Raw genomic sequence first — 17,619 nt, forward strand, 5'->3', positions numbered from 1 at the left:
AACAGCCATATTTATATTTAGAGAGAGAGAGAGAGAGAGAGAAAGAGAGAGAGAGAGAGAGAGAGAGAGAGAGAGAGAGAGAGAGAGAGAGAGAGAGAGAGAGAGAGAGAGAGAGAGAGAGAGAGAGAGAGAGAGAGAGAGAGAGAGAGAGAGAAAGAGAGAGAAAGAGAGAGAAAGAGAGAGAGAGAGAGAGAGAGAGAGAGAGAGAGAGAGAGAGAGAGAGAGAGAGAGAGAGAGAGAGAGAGAGAGAGAGAGAGAGAGAGAGAGAGAGAGAGAGAGAGAGAGAGAGAGAGAGAGAGAAAGAGAGAGAGAGAGAGAGAGAGAGAAAGAGAGAGAGAGAGAGAGAGAGAGAGAGAGAGAGAGAGAGAGAGAGAGAGAGAGAGAGAGAGAGAGAGAGAGAGAGAGAGAGAGAGAGAGAGAGAGAGAGAGAGAGGGGGACAGAGAGGGAGACAGAGAGAGAGAGAGAGAGAGAGAGAGAGAGAGAGAGAGAGAGAGAGAGAGAGAGAGAGAGAGAGAGAGAGAGAGAGAGAGAGAGAGAGAGAGAGAGAGAGAGAGAGAGAGAGAGAGAGAGAGAGAGAGAGAGAGAGAGAGAGAGAGAGAGAGAGAGAGAGAGAGAGAGAGAGAGAAGCAGGCATCAGTTTCACCTACTTTGACTTGCTTAACCTTGAGAGCCCCTCGAGTACCTGAGGCTTGGTGCTGAAGGTAGAGGCGGTGTGAGGGCTTAGCTGGCCACGTCTGTGCAGCGCGTCTGTTACAACTGTTATTTCTACACTCCCTGTGCGTCCCTGCAGACGCTGAGGGCAAAAGAGAATGATACCGAGGTCGACTACGGTCGACCTCGGTATCAGAAGTGTATATCCGTGAGGTCTTTTGGCGTATCATTAATATCGAACTCCATGGGCGTGGAGGGATGGTGCTTGTTGGTGGGCGTTGAGGGTTGTTGTAGTTGTTGTTGCTGTTGCTGATGCTCGTGTTCACTACTCGGCAGTATGGCAGTCTCGTTCTCCACCACCAGGTCGATCTGTTCTACCACAGGCATGAGAGAGTGAGCGTCGAGATTGACAGCGCCGGCAAGAGTTGCGAGTACCGACGACCATTCCGTCAGGTTCATCCCACGTACAGCAGCCGCAATACAAGCCACAGCCACGGCAGACGGCTCCACCTGCACGAACTCTGGCTCTGTAAACATAAAGGAAAAACCTTAATACCCGAACGAAACTCACGAAATCGTAATGACACGATTGCAAACAAACCATACCACGGACGGGGATAGATCCCGCGATCAGAGAATCTCAAAACTCCAGACCGTCGCGCTAGCCACTAGGCCAGCTGGCCCAGTGACTAACCCGACGGTCTGGAGTTCTGAGACTCTCTGGTCGCGGGTTCTATCCCCGTCCGTGGTCTGGTTTGTTTCTTAATACCCGAAATATAAATATTATAAAATAAATTCACTAAAAGGTAAAATATTACCCATAAATAAAATAAAACCTGGATAATGAATAATAACTAGATAATGAATAATAACTAGCTAATGAATAATAACTAGATAATGAATAATAACTAGATAATGAATAATAACTAGATAATGAATAATAACTAGATAATGAATAATAACTAGCTAATGAATAATAACTAGATAATGAATAACTAGATAATGAATAATAACTAGATAATGAATAATAACTAGATAATGAATAACTAGATAATGAATAATAACTAGATAATGAATAATAACTAGATAATGAATAATAACTAGATAATGAATAATAACTAGATAATGAATAATAACTAGATAATGAATAACTAGATAATGAATAATAACTAGCTAATGAATAACTAGATAATGAATAATAACTAGATAATGAATAATAACTAGCTAATGAATAACTAGATAATGAATAATAACTAGATAATGAATAATAACTAGATAATGAATAATAACTAGATAATGAATAATAACTAGATAATGTATAATAACTAGCTAATGAATAATAACTAGATAATGAATAATAACTAGATAATGAATAATAACTAGATAATGAATAATAACTAGATAATGTATAATAACTAGCTAATGAATAATAACTAGATAATGAATAATAACTAGATAATGAATAATAACTAGATAATGTATAATAACTAGATAATGAATAATAACTAGCTAATGAATAACTAGATAATGAATAATAACTAGATAATGAATAATAACTAGATAATGAATAATAACTAGATAATGAATAATAACTAGATAATGAATAATAACTAGATAATGAATAATAACTAGATAATGAATAATAACTAGATAATGAATAATAACTAGATAATGTATAATAACTAGATAATGAATAATAACTAGCTAATGAATAATAACTAGATAATGAATAATAACTAGATAATGAATAATAACTAGATAATGAATAATAACTAGATAATGAATAATAACTAGATAATGAATAATAACTAGATAATGAATAATAACTAGATAATGAATAATAACTAGATAATGAATAATAACTAGATAATGAATAATAACTAGATAATGTATAATAACTAGCTAATGAATAATAACTAGATAATGAATAACAACTAGATAATGAATAATAACTAGATAATGAATAATAACTAGATAATGAATAATAACTAGATAATGAATAATAACTAGATAATGTATAATAACTAGCTAATGAATAATAACTAGATAATGAATAATAACTAGATAATGAATAATAACTAGATAATGAATAATAACTAGATAATGTAGAATAATTAGCTAATGAATAATAACTAGATAATGAATAATAACTAGATAATGAATAATAACTAGATAATGTATAATAACTAGATAATGTTGGAAAACTTTGGAAGACGTTGTCGCCGGTACTCGGTTATAAAATGATAACTGTCACTTGTTATCTCTAACATGATAACAGTCCAGGACAGAATGAAACGTTATTTAAATCCTTTTTCTAACGTTTGGTTGATTTTCTTTATTGATTCCCATCACGATGTTGTGACTCTTGTTAGAAGCTCTGTCTAACCTTTAATAAATTATTCTGTGAGAGTTTCCCTGACCTTCATTTGGGTCAGCGGGCCACCAGCAGAAACAGCCTGGTTGACCAGGCAAGCACCAGACGAACCTGGTCCAAGGCCGGGCTCTGGGAAATTATCAAAGGTATGGGCAGTGTAGCAGGAATTGGTGTCAGGTTAAGCCTCGCTACATTAACAAGCTAACTTACCACTAAGTCAGATTATCGGACTTAATCCTAAGTGGTTTGGGTGTGTGCATGATATAAAAACAGTCTTATAATTACCTGACATAAGGAACAAATTTGAAGTTTCACACTACTGGGATCATGGTTGATTTCGCGATCTTCCCGCAAACATACCTTCTTATGGAACACACAATGCTAACTCTAATCCTAATGGCAGGACGACACAAGGTTCATTCTCCTTTATGAGGAACCTCAGTGAACATTCGTAAACAACTGTGAGTCAGAGAGAAAGTGAGATTTAAAGATGGCGGCGGCAGGAAACACGAGGGACAAAACCTGAATAACGAAACGAAAGAAAGGTGCACTAACGAACATCACAACGAGGAAGTAGACGGATACACTAACGAGCATCAAAAAAGATGGGGCGCAGATACAGTCTTGGGGACACCGTGACTTTATTGCCCTGGGCAGAGCTATGTGAGAGGTGCACCGTGGTTAATACGCCTGGGCAGAGCTATGTGAAAGGTGCAGCCGTGGTTAATACGCCTGGGCAGAGCTATGTGAGAGGTGCAGCCGTGGTTAATACGCCTGGGCAGAGCTATGTGAGAGGTGCAGCCGTGGTTAATACGCCTGGGCAGAGCTATGTGAGAGGTGCAGCCGTGGTTAATACACCTGGGCAGAGCTATGTGAGAGGTGCAGCCGTGGTTAATACGCCTGGGCAGAGCTATGTGAGAGGTGCAGCCGTGGTTAATATGCCTGGGCAGAGCTATATGAGAGGTGCAGCCGTGGTTAACACGCCTGGGCAGATCTATGTGAGAGGTGCAGCCGTGGGTATCACACGCTGACACAAGCAATGAACCAGCAGGGGTGAGGGTATGCTGCCGGGGTAACATCACAGCTAGCAATCATCTCCCTGGTTCTCTGAACCTCCCCACTTACAAACCACCGTGCAGTCGCGTATATAACACGCCCCACCCCGAGATTCAGTCACTGCAGTTCATTTACATGAAGAGAGGAGCAGTATCAGTGAAGGGAAGCGATAGGCTTGGCGTCCCGGGGCTAACAAGAGGTTCAAACCGTCACACAACAATCCCCTGACGGATTCAGGGTAGCATGCAACAATGCTCACCCTCAGGCAGTAGCCCTCAGCTTTCTGACGACCCCGAAGCGATTCCCGTTGATCTCAGCGGGAGGAGCTCTGGAGACCTTAGGAAACCCTGGCAGCCCTTGGAGAACCCTGGCAGCCCTTCCTTACCCCCACAGCCTCAAAACCCAGAAATCGCAGCGAGGTGAGCTTCTCTCTCCGGGCAGACCTGCAAGGCCTGTTGTGCCCCTCCGGCCAGCCGGTATTGTACTCGCTTCTCCCATTGTTTCGTATTGTTGTTGTGTCGAACAGGGAGCTATGGGGGGATCTGGAGACACAAGACACACCACGAGGCCGACAACCCTCGCATACGGCTGAAAATCCCGCCTTTCACAGCGGGATTTTAGCCTCAAAAAAGTGAAAGGAACAGCACCGGTGATAGAGGCTGGAAAGATTCGAGTTATTAGAGCTTCAGTTGCCAAGTTATTATTATTATATATATATATATATATATATATATATATATATATATATATATATATATATATATATATATATATATATATATATATATGTATATATATATATATATATATATATATATATATATATATATATATATATATATATATATATATACATATATATATAGATAGATAGATATATGTGTGTGTATCGTGCCTAATAGGTAAAATTGGTCAATTAGCAAGAACTCATTTAAAATTAAGTCAATCTAATATTTTCTCTTATACGTTTAAAGATATATTTTTTCACTTATGTTAATGTAAAAATTAATAATTTTGTGCCAAAAGAACCTTAGAAAACTTACCTAACCTTGTTATAACAAGCGCAATTTAATTTAGCCTAATCCAGCTAAATATATTTTAGATAAGTTTACAATAATTTAATAATAAACAAACACTATGAAATATATTTTCCTCGTTAGGTTCAGAATGATTTGTGCATACACAAATTTTCGCTTGCCTTATTCAGCAAGAAGAACGTTGTTATTTAAGCCAAAATAGTAAGTTTTACCTATTCGGCACGAAATATATATATATATATATATATATATATATATATATATATATATATATATATATATATATATATATATATATATATATATATATATATATATATATATATATATATATATATATATGTCGTGCCGAATAGGCAGAACTTGCCATCTTGGCTTAAATAGCAAAGCTCATCTTGCCATATAGGACAAGTGAAAATTTGTGTATGCAATAATTTCGCCAAAATCATTCTGAACCTAACGAAAAAAATATATTTCACTGTGTTTGTTTAGTATTAAATTACTGTAAACAAATCTAAAATATATTTAGTTGGGTTAGGCTAAAATAAATTGTTTTTATTATAATAAGGTTAGGTAAGTTTTCTAAAATTCTTTTGGTGCAAAATTAAAATTTTTTACATTAACATTAATGAAAAAAATATATCTTTAAACGTATAAGAGAAAATTTTAGAAAGGACTTAATTTTAAATGAGTTCTTGCTAATGGACCAGTTTTACATATTCGGCACGACATATATATATATATATATATATATATATATATATATATATATATATATATATATATATATATATATATATATATATATATATATATATAACTCGGTTGGTGGTGCACTCAGCTCACACACTGAGGTCCGTGGTTCGATCCCCAGTACTTGTGGGAAAACTGGGAACGTGTTTCCTTAAGACACCTGCTGTCCCTGTTCACCTAACAGTAAGTAGGTGCCTGGGTGTTAGCTGACTGGTGTGGCTCGTATCCTGGGGTTGGTATTGGTGATGGTAGTAGTGGTGGTGGTAGTAATGGTGGTAGTAGTGGTAGTGATGGTGGTGAAATGCCTCACCCCATGGAACGAGGTGGGGCAGTGTGGCTGACTAGCTTCACCCTTGCTAGCCAGTGACGTAGTATCTCCCTCCCCTCCCTCTCTACTCATTCACCCTCCCTCCCTCCCTCTTTATTTCCTCACCCTCCCTTCCTCTCTCTTTACTTCCTCTCCTCCTCTTCCCTCCACTGGCAGCTGCTCCACGCACCCACCCTTTAAAAACACTTCCTCATACGCTACATAAAACACACACACACACACACACACACACACACACACACACACACACACACACACACACACACACACACACACACACACACAGTAAAGCATGTAAAACTAGAAAAAAGTATAAAAGTTTGTAACGCAACTAGTCCTAGAGCTGAGGAGTATAAGCTATGATAAAAGGATAAAGGAGCCAAACTTGAAGACACTAGAGGATAGAAGAAACACAGGTGACATGATTACGACTTACAAAATACTAAGAATTAACAAGGTGGACATGAGAGTCTCTTTATGAGGCGGGTCTCAAGTGCATGAGGTCACAGCTGGAAGTTAAAAAACAGACAAGAACCACAGGGATGTTAGGAAACACTTCTTTAGCCTTAGAGTCGTCAGAAAGAAGAACGACCCAGACAGCTAGGTGGAAGAAGCAGAATCTAACTCAGCTTTAAGAATATGTACGATAAGGCTCAAGCAGCCAGAAGTGATTTCAGCACTGGCAAGCAGAAAGGCAGTGCCCACGGTGCCCTGCTTGTTACTGGGTTTAATGTACATTTCCTCCCATATCTCTCACTCCAGTATGTTGTTATGGCAGTGTGCAGACTTGGGACAAATATCTGAAGTACTTTACAAGTATATATTACATATCTCTCCTCCGCTCCAGTGAGTACATATTTAAGACTTTAAGGCGTTCCCAGAGATCATTTACGGCTCTATGCTGGCCGTAGATGGTCTCTGTATCTGTTCCAGTTCCGATGTATCTTCTGCCCTGAACGGAACCGTCAACACCGAACAATATTCAAATTGAGAGAGCACAAGCGGCTTATTATTGGTACTATGTTTCTGGCATTGATTTCTCTGGAATGTAGGAGAGAAATATATACAAGATACTCGAGGCTGGCAGGCAGGTACGTAGGTACAGTAGCTAGGGAGGCTTGAAGGTAAGGAGACATGATGATAGGGAGACATGAAGGTAGGTAGACATGAAGGCAGGGATTCATGAGGGTAGGGAGACATGTTGGGAGACATGAAGGTAGGGAAACATGAAGTTAGGGAGACAAAGGTTGTAAGACATGATGGTAGGGAGACATGAAAGAAGGGAGACACGAAGCCAGGTAGGTAGAAGGGATGGGGGCAGCGGCAGCATCCCGGCGCTGCGGCAGAGATCACTACTTGCGTTGCGTTTGAATTTCCGGAAAAACCCGTGCACCCAGGACACATCCACATGGTACTTCCGGCGCGTGGCTACTGTTGCAGCGGCCTTTAAATGGCTGAGCGTCCGCCAGGAACATGTGTAGGTCGTAATTGCTGGCAGCTTAGCCATTGTGATGGTTATCCCCTGCGCTGCTACCACTGCTTCCTGGGGCTGCTCAACTGACCGAATTACATAAATTGCCATATTTTACTAGCCTTGACATGTAAAATCAATATGGCAACGCTCTGTGAAATGCAGAATGGTGTGCTTGTGTGAGAGCTGCCGAGGTGGGATGAAGTGGTGAGATGAGGGCGGGTCGTGTGATGAGGGAGGGTCGTGTGATGCAGGGAGGGTCGTGTGATGAGGGAGGGTAGTGTGATGAATGAGGGTCGTGTGATGCAGGGAGGGTCGTGTGATGAGGGAGGGTAGTGTGATGAATGAGGGTCGTGTGATGAAGGAAGGTAGTATGATAACTTGGTTTACAGTGCGATGGTTACAAGAGGAAGTTAAACCTGTATCCCTGACGTATACACCAACAGAAGCTGGGTCGGGTTACGTGAATGAGCTACCACAGCCAGTCAGACCCGCGAGTTGGTAAATTAGACACATGTGCAACACTTGGGTTTCGCCACACAGTGGCTTCATCAGTCCATACAAAGGAGACAGGTGAAGAATAGGAGGAAACGTTTCCTCACTAAAGATACCCAAGTGTTGCACATGTGTCTAATTTATCAACTTGTCGGTTCTGTGAACCATTCAGCTACAAGATCTGCGAGGCTGAACATTGTCAAGCATATCACTGCTAGTTCAGTGCCTTTATAAGCATCAAAGGTTTCACTGCAACAGCCCTGGAGTTCATAAATTGGAACCGTTATCTTGCAAGATAGCCAACCAGCCTCTCCCACACAGGAGAAATGGAGATGGTGTGCTGTGAGGAGAGGGAGCGCAGGTGTGTGTGGTGTTTGGGGTGAGGTAGTGTGGCGTGGTAAGGTGTGAGGGGGGTCAGGGTGGCGTGGTATTTGAGGTGAGGCAGTGTGGTGTGGTATTTGAGGTGAGGGAGTGGTGTGATAAGGTGTGAGAGGTAGAGCAAGGGCAGCGTAGTGTGGTGTTTGAGGTGAGGCAGCGTGGCGTGGTAAGGTGTGAGGTGGGGCAGGGTGTCGTGGCGAGGTGAGGTAGCATGGCCTTGCTGTGCTCACGTGGTCGTCGAGGCAAGGGAGGGACGCCTGGGTTACTGCAACACTGGTAAGAGGCAACAGAGGCAGACATGATACGCAGGGAGAAAGGGAGTGAGCGCTACGCCCGTTGGTTGTGAAAGATGTTTGAAGGTTCCTCTCTCAGCTGCTAGACACCATTGTGACGCCCAGGAGCTAGACGGACCAGCCTTTTGTACGCACACTACGCTACCTCGTGGAGATTTAAATGCCCTCTTAACATACTTGCAATCACGTCCTTAAAAAAATCCTACGCGGCTCAAGTGTCACTGAAAACACAGTAATATTCTCTGTTTATAATAACGAAGAGATAATGTACGTTTTTACGTTCCAGAACGGAAAATAAGCGTAATACTTCACAGTAGAGAGGGTGTACCATATCCCGTTTTCTACAGCCACGCGGTCCTCAAGCAACACCTGGGCTTTTAAAAATGGCGGACAGACAGATTCCAAGTAGTGTTTTTTTCACGAGTAGGTCGCAGCATCCGGCAGATACGGTACCCTGGTGATTTTTATAGTTAAACTTCCACTCAGAATTATTTCCACTGGTATATATTTGCTGGCAAATGTTACGTCAGTAACTGTTCCAGTAGTGCGAGCAGTTACGATAGCATTACGTCTACCAGGAGCGTGGAAGCTCTGTGTTGTATAGACACGCTTAAACCTGCTCCTCGCTGTATACCAACAACGCTGCGCAGTACGTGTCACCACTACTATCCCTCTTAACATGTTCACACTGCCCTCCTACCATCACTTTACCTTGCCACCGCCCTTTGTTTTATTAACATTACTTTGGCATCACCTATTTACCTTGTAGCATTTCTCTGCCACTACCCTTTACCCTCTACCATTACTCTGTCTCCTCTCCCATCCCCTTTCCTTCCCTCTCGGTACCTATCTCCACGCCTGGCCCCAGGCGGGGCCGCCAGGATAGGGCAACCCTGGATGTGGTCACAGGTAAACGCTGTCTTGAAGGCCTTGTGTGTCTCACACGTGGTCCCCTCTGCTGCTTTGTTAGTGACCGCTATGTGGCCCCTAGCTACACGTGGTCATAACAGTAGTATACCATCGGGTCACTACGCCACTAGTGTACGCATGACGTCTGATCTCTGCAACACTGAACACACACATTTGCCCGGCCTGATGCCAGGCTTTCTTGTTGACTGATCAGAGTACTGCTGTCTGCAGGCCAATAAAGCCTACACATGGCAAGATACAGGAACACAGTTGGAACAACCTGCTCCCACAAGCCCGGCCTCATCAACACTAAAGCGATAACAGCTGATCCTGGGAAAGTGAGGTAAGCATCAATTCAGAGGATCAAGAGCCCTTTACCAGTGTTCCACTGCAATTGTTAGATGGATCCATCGGGAGGCCTGGTCATGGACCGGGCCGCGGGGGCGTTGATCCCCGGAATAACCTCCAGGTATCCTCCAGGCAGATCTTTGATTCACTCATCGCTACAAATCACTACCCCTCAAACTCTAGTCATGTGCAAATTAGGGTAAGCCTGCTAGGCCTCCGGGGCAAATGTACCGAGCCAGAGCCTCCAGCCATTAGCATGCAGGCCTACCTGAATTAGGCCTATTAACTTTTTTGGCATATGATCAAATTTGTAATCAAAGACACTAGTGAGCCCACCAATAGGCAGATTATATTTCATATGTCAATTATTCCACTGCGATACAATTGCTGTCAACTGTAGGCCTATCTGAGTACTGTGGTCGCAGCTACTACCACCCTGCTACCACTACCATGATACCACAACCACCACCCTGCTACCACTACCATGATACCACAACCACCACCACCACCACCTATACACCAGTGTGTTGACCCTCTGAACGCTGCTACCACTACCTACAACAGTGCGTTGACCCTCTGAACGCTGCTACCACCACCTACAACAGTGCGTTGACCCTCTCAACGCTGCTACCACCACCTACAACAGTGCGTTGACCCTATGAACGCTGCTACCACCACCTACAACAGTGCATTGACCCTCTGAAAGCTGCTCCCACCACCTACAACAGTGCGTTGACCCTCTGAACGCTGCTCCTACTACCTACAACAGTGCGTTGATCCTCTGAACGCTGCTACCACCACCTACAACAGTGCGTTGACCCTTTGAAAGCTGCTCCTACCACCTACAACAGTGCGTTGATCCTCTGAACGCTGCTACCACCACCTACAACAGAGTGTTGACTCTCTGAACGCTGCTACCACCACCTACAACAGTGCGTTGATCCTCTGAACGCTGCTACCACCACCTACAACAGAGCGTTGACCCTCTGAACGCTGCTACCAACACCTACAACAGTGCGTTGATCCTTTGAGCGCTGCTACCACCACCTACAACAGAGCGTTGACTCTCTGAACGCTGCTACCACCACCTACAACAGTGCGTTGACCCTCTGAACGCTGCTACCACCACCTACAACAGAGCGTTGACCCTCTGAACGCTGCTACCACCACCTACAACAGTGCGTTGATCATCTGAACGCTGCTACCACCACCTACAACAGTGCGTTGACCCTCTGAACGCTGCTACCAACACCTACAACATTGCGTTGATCCTTTGAGCGCTGCTACCACCACCTACAACAGAGCGTTGACCCTCTGAACGCTGCTACCACCACCTACAACAGAGCGTTGACTCTGAACGCTGCTACCACTACCTACAACAGAGCGTTGACCCTCTGAACGCTGCTACCACCACCTACAACAGAGCGTTGACTCTCTGAACGCTGCTACCACCACCTACAACAGAGCGTTGACTCTCTGAACGCTGCTACCACCACCTACAACAGTGCGTTGACCCTCTGAACGCTGCTACCACCACCTACAACATCTGGGTAGCGAGAGGCAGCAAGGGACCTTCTGTGTCCCAGTCTTCAATCTAAAAAACTCAACCCACAATGTATATGTTGTAACAACGTGTATCTGTGTTTAAACAACACCTCATCTTCCAGTCTGGCAGACATCACCAGCACATCTTCCAGTCTGGCAGACATCACCAGTACATCTTCCAGTCTGGCAGACATCACCAGTACATCTTCCAGTCTGGCAGACATCACCAGTACATCTTCCAGTCTGGCAGACATCACCAGCACATCTTCCAGTCTGGCAGACATCACCAGTACATCTTCCAGTCTGGCAGACGTCACCAGTACATCTTCCAGTCTGGCAGACATCACCAGTACATCTTCCAGTCTGGCAGACATCACCAGTACATCTTCCAGTCTGGCAGACGTCAGCACATAACTTGGAATGATTTTGAAAAATGTATCGATATGATAATCAAAAATACTGATATACCTTTGATATACCTTTGAAGAGTTTCGAGAGTTTCTCTACTCTCTGAGCCCGGCCATGTGCCAGGCTCGTCTGATCAGTGAAAAGGTAATTTTAATGTTTACCTTACGACGCTTCCGAGGGGGTCGTCGCCCCTGCAGCCTGGTCCCAGACCAGACCTGGTCCTGGCTGGGTCGACTAGGCTGTTGGTGCCGAACGCAGCACGGAGAATAGAGCAGGAAAATGACAAGGTGGATAACGAGAACTTTCAAAACGAGATAAACAATACCGGTGGTTTTCAAATTACTTGTGCTCTCACGACATAAATATTACATGAACAGAGTATCTATCAAGGCAGGGGAGATAGCACAGCTGCCCGCATATAATCAACAAAGCATCTTTACCTCTGATGAGTTCCGAGAGTTTTCCCTACTCCGGGAGCCCGGCCATAGGCCAGGCTCGTCAAAGCACTGTTTTCACAGGAATAGAAGAGAAATTCCTTAAGTTATACACAGGAAGATACTTGAAGGACTGGTCCCCCTTAAGTAATACACAGGAAGATACTCGAGGGACTGATCCCCCTTAAGTAATACACAGGAAGATACTCGAGGGACTGATCCCCCTTAAGTAATACACAGGAAGATACTCGAGGGACTGATCCCCCTTAAGTAATACACAGGAAGATACTCGAGGGACTGATCCCCCTTAAGTAATACACGAGAAGATACTCGAGGGACTGGTCCCCCTTAAGTAATACACGAGAAGATACTCGAGGGACTGGTCCCCCTTAAGTAATACACGGGAAGATACTCGAGGGACTGGTCCCCCTTAAGTAATACACAGGAAGATACTCGAGGGACTGGTCCCCATTACGTAATACACGAGAAGATACTCGAGGGACTGGTGCCCCTTAAGTAATACACGAGAAGATACTCGAGGGACTGGTCCCCCTTAAGTAATACACAGGAAGATACTCGAGGGACTGGTCCCCCTTAAGTAATACACAGGAAGATACTCGAGGGACTGGTCCCCCTTAAGTAATACACGAGAAGATACTCGAGGGACTGGTCCCCCTTAAGTAATACACGAGAAGATACTCGAGGGACTGGTCCCCCTTAAGTAATACACGGGAAGATACTCGAGGGACTGGTCCCCCTTAAGTAATACACAGGAAGATACTCGAGGGACTGATCCCCCTTAATTAATACACGGGAAGATACTCGAGGGACTGATCCCCAACTGTACACTGTAACAACTTACTGGAGGGAAGAGCGTGGAAGAAAGAGCAGAATTAACACAATAGTGAGCAGGGGAAACTGTAGCTACAATCACAATCAAAGCGCAGTCAGGCTCCTGGTCCAAGCCCTTTCAATATACTACCAGTACATATCACAAACACTGCTGGAAGAAGACAACTTCCTTCTACTACTCTCAGATCAAGTGTGTTGTAAAGACTATGTTGGCCTGCTGGCAGCTAGCACAAACAGCCTGGCTGGCCAGGGTTCAACAGGAAGGCCAGCCTGTGACGGGAAAGAGAGTTCTCGAAACTAGCCACAGACATATCATAGCCACAGATATATATATATATATATATATATATATATATATATATATATATATATATATATATATATATATATATATATATATATATATATATATATATATATATACATACAATATGACATAGTCATGGAACAATATGGAATAGGCATGGAACAATGTGAGAGAGGCATGGAACAATGTGGGAAAGGTATGGAACAATGTGAGAGAGGCATGGAACAATGTGAGAGAGGTATGGAACAATGTGAGAGAGGCATGGAACAATGTGAGAGAGGCATGGAACACTGTCTACCACTTCCCCAACACGTCTTTTAGGGTAAACGTCTGAAATCTTTTCTCAGCAAACCGCATCTTGGCACGTGGGGAAAACTGGCCGTTACCACGAGGTTGGAGAGGCGTCTGGTGAGCTAGAGGAAGGGGGTGAAAACCTCGCTACAGGATGGTCAGGTAGCCGCGACCTCTCTCTCTCTCCCATGCGTCAGGTAGCCGCGACCTCTCTCTCTCTCCCATGCGTCAGACCATGCTGCCCACACCACTGCAGCCACTCACACAGTACAGAATATGCGTCAAATACATGGGGGACGGAGGGAGGGGGGAGAGGAACAATTTTGGTGAGAACGTCTTTAAGTGAGCAGTCACACTGCGACTTGGCAGACACGTAGCAGACGTGGTTTATCAAGGCAACTTACACGCCCGACACGGCCAGGCAAGGCCACCGCGGCTGTTACGTCTACCACATGTCGTGAGAGACCAGCACCACCTCCACGTTACAAGGACGCCAGTGTTCATTACCTAATAAGAATTGATTAAAATACGGTGGGAGCGTTATCATCACAGAGGGATACATGAAGAATGATATACACAGATGGACCTAAGAGTAGACTCCTTAGCAAGAAACACCAGCCACTACACAGAAAGGTAAAAAGGGGCAACTCCTGGAAATCACTAGATGCAAACACACACACACACGTGACACACCCATACAAGACGGCTTGCTAACACCTGCACCACTAAAAAACCAACACCAGTGACTAAACATGTTTTATATAGCATTCATAACAAACTAATGGTGTGAAAAATGAATGTGATGTGGCCTGGGGTCAGAGGATAATGACTGGGAAGTACAGGACTTATCTGCACGGCTTGTACTGCATTATATCAAGTGTACATTTATGGACGTGACGCATATAGATGATTCTTAAATAACAAAAAGGCACAATACCGTGACTGGAACGATACACAAATAACCCGCACATAAAAGACAGAAGCTTACGACGACGTTTCGGTCCGACTTGGACCATGATTCTTGCTTTAAAGCACTATAAACAACGAACACGGGGGTGGAGTGGGCATGCATGTGACCTCTCAGCTTGTTTTGAAGGGACGAACTTAAGGCAGTAGGTTCATTTGCCACTGCTAGGTAGGTCTCACCTATATACAGTCATACGGCTATCTAACTTGTTTATAAATAAACCCAAAGTTCTCTCGTCTACAGTCCAACTCAGGAATTTGTTTCACTCATCCACAACTCTATTGCCAAACCACTGCTGTCCTATATCCTTCCTGGTACACTAAGAGAAAACACAATAAATGTCCGGGGCCCAAGACTGCTCAACAGCCTCCCACCAGCCATAAGGGGCATTACAAGTAGACCTCTGGTTGTCTTCAAGAGAGATCTGGACAGATACCTAAAGTCAGTGCCGGATCAGCCGGGATGTGGCTCGTACGTTGGGCTGCATGCGGCCAGCAGTAACAGCCTGTTTGATCAGGCCCTGATCCACCGGGAGGCCTGGTCGTGGACCGAGCCGCGGGGGCGTTGATCCCAGGAATACCCTCCAGGTAGACTCCAGGTAACATGAACCGTTTGCAGTGAGTCCTGTCCTGATTACATACTTTAAGGGCCCCATTTAGGCTCCTTTTAGGGAAGATTTGTGACGCGCAGTGAGTACAAATTCCAGACACAGGATCAACCTTGTTATCCTTCAGCTACAAGACGCCTTACCAAGGATATATTAAGCTGAAATAATATAATCTGAGATATATTTCTTGAGACGAACACTTGACTTCACTGCGAACACTTGCATTGATGGGTAATAATGGTAGAATTACCGACAAAATGATAGGTACAGGGACAGATGCAAATTGTGACATTTTATTTTGACAATGTTTCGCTCTCCAGGAGCAAAACGTTGCTACTGTTGTCTTGGCTTGATATTATTGCATTCTTCTTAATCGGGATCTATGTTATTTACTTCATAAATACAATACCTATTGTCGTTTCCCTCGACAGAATCTTACATTTATTTACATTAAATTGCATATGTCACCTTTTCGGACCACAACAACGCACTCAGATCATCCTGCAGCTCTCTTGTATCCTCATTAGAATTGTATCATCAGCAGTTAATTGGTGAAGCGTATTCTAGCAGCAATTACCAGTATTTCAATAGGGTTGGATGACCCTGGTCTCATTATTCAGCGGGACATTCACAGTTGTCACCCCAGTGCCATCTGAAACCATAACCTGCATCCTCCTCACCTCTCAACTATTCGGCTAAGAGATGAATCGGCTTGGAAAAGGCTTCAGCTATGAGGAAAGGCGCAAGATTCCCCAAAACGAATGCGTGTCTTGTGAATGACTGACACACACACACACACACACACACACACACACACACACACACACACACACACACACTCAGTGGGCACCTGTGACGAGCGGGGTCCCACAGGGGTCGGTCCTAGGACCAGTGCTATTTTTGGTATATGTGAACGACATGACGGAAGGGTTAGACTCAGAAGTGTCCCTGTTTGCAGATGATGTGAAGTTAATGAGGAGAATTAAATCTGATGAGGACCAGGCAGGACTTCAAAGAGACCTGGACAGACTGGACACCTGGTCCAGCAAATGGCTTCTCGAATTTAATCCTGCCAAATGCAAAGTCATGAAGATGGGGGAGGGGCACAGAAGACCACAGACAGAGTATAGGCTAGGTGGCCAAAGACTGCAAACCTCACTCAAGGAGAAAGATCTTGGGGTGAGTATAACACCGAGCATGTCTCCGGAAGCACACATCAATCAGATAACTGCTGCAGCATATGGGCGCCTGGCAAACCTGAGAACAGCATTCCGATACCTTAGTAAGGAATCATTCAAGACACTGTACACCGTGTATGTCAGGCCCATACTGGAGTATGCAGCACCTGTTTGGAACCCGCACTTGATAAAGCACGTCAGGAAACTAGAGAAAGTACAAAGGTTTGCGACAAGGTTAGTTCCAGAGCTAAGGGGAATGTCCTATGAAGAAAGATTAAGGGAAATCGGCCTGACCTCACTGGAGGACAGGAGGGTCAGGGGAGACATGATAACGACATATAAAATACTGCGTGGAATAGACAAGGTGGACAAAGACAGGATGTTCCAGGGAGGGGACACAGAAACAAGAGGCCACAATTGGAAGTTGAAGACACAAATGAGTCAGAGAGATAGTAGGAAGTATTTCTTCAGTCATAGAGTTGTAAGGCAGTGGAATAGCCTAGAAAATGACGTAGTGGAGGCAGGAACCATACACAGTTTTAAGACGAGGTTTGATAAAGCTCATGGAGCGGGGAGAGAGAGGGCCTAGTAGCAACCGGTGAAGAGGCGGGGCCAGGAGCTAGGACTCGACCCCTGCAACCACAAATAGGTGAGTACAAATAGGTGAGTACACACCTCGGCCCACTATCACACTGACAGACTTAGCCATTCTGAGGCTGTCAGTCTGACATCATTCACACTGGGTATTCGTATATTTACGGCACTGTGGAAGCTAATCAATACAACTTGCATTACATCTGACGTATTTTCAGTATTTATACTCTTGTGGAACTGCCTGGGGCCAGGTCTCCTGGTTCAATTATTGATCAAACAGGCATTTGCTATTGGCGTGCCGACCACATATCCCTAACAGCCTGGTTGATCTGGCATACGGCA

The 17,619-nt window shown here is 44.1% G+C and overlaps 1 protein-coding gene across 1 annotated transcript in view; it reads right to left on the bottom strand.

Moving 5' to 3' along the window:
- Positions 1 to 668: 668 nt before the first annotated feature.
- Positions 669 to 17,619, bottom strand: part of LOC128685329 (G1/S-specific cyclin-D2-like) — a 95,044-nt gene continuing 78,093 nt past the window's right edge. The window contains exon 4 of the mRNA XM_053771814.2: positions 669 to 1,179. Within this exon, the coding sequence (XP_053627789.1) occupies positions 845 to 1,179 (335 nt within the window). The 3' untranslated portion in view covers positions 669 to 844. The remainder of the gene's footprint in view (positions 1,180 to 17,619) is intronic.

Source organism: Cherax quadricarinatus, chromosome 8 (assembly GCF_038502225.1).
Source record: "Cherax quadricarinatus isolate ZL_2023a chromosome 8, ASM3850222v1, whole genome shotgun sequence".
In the NCBI taxonomy this organism is placed as follows: Eukaryota; Metazoa; Arthropoda; class Malacostraca; order Decapoda; family Parastacidae; genus Cherax; species Cherax quadricarinatus.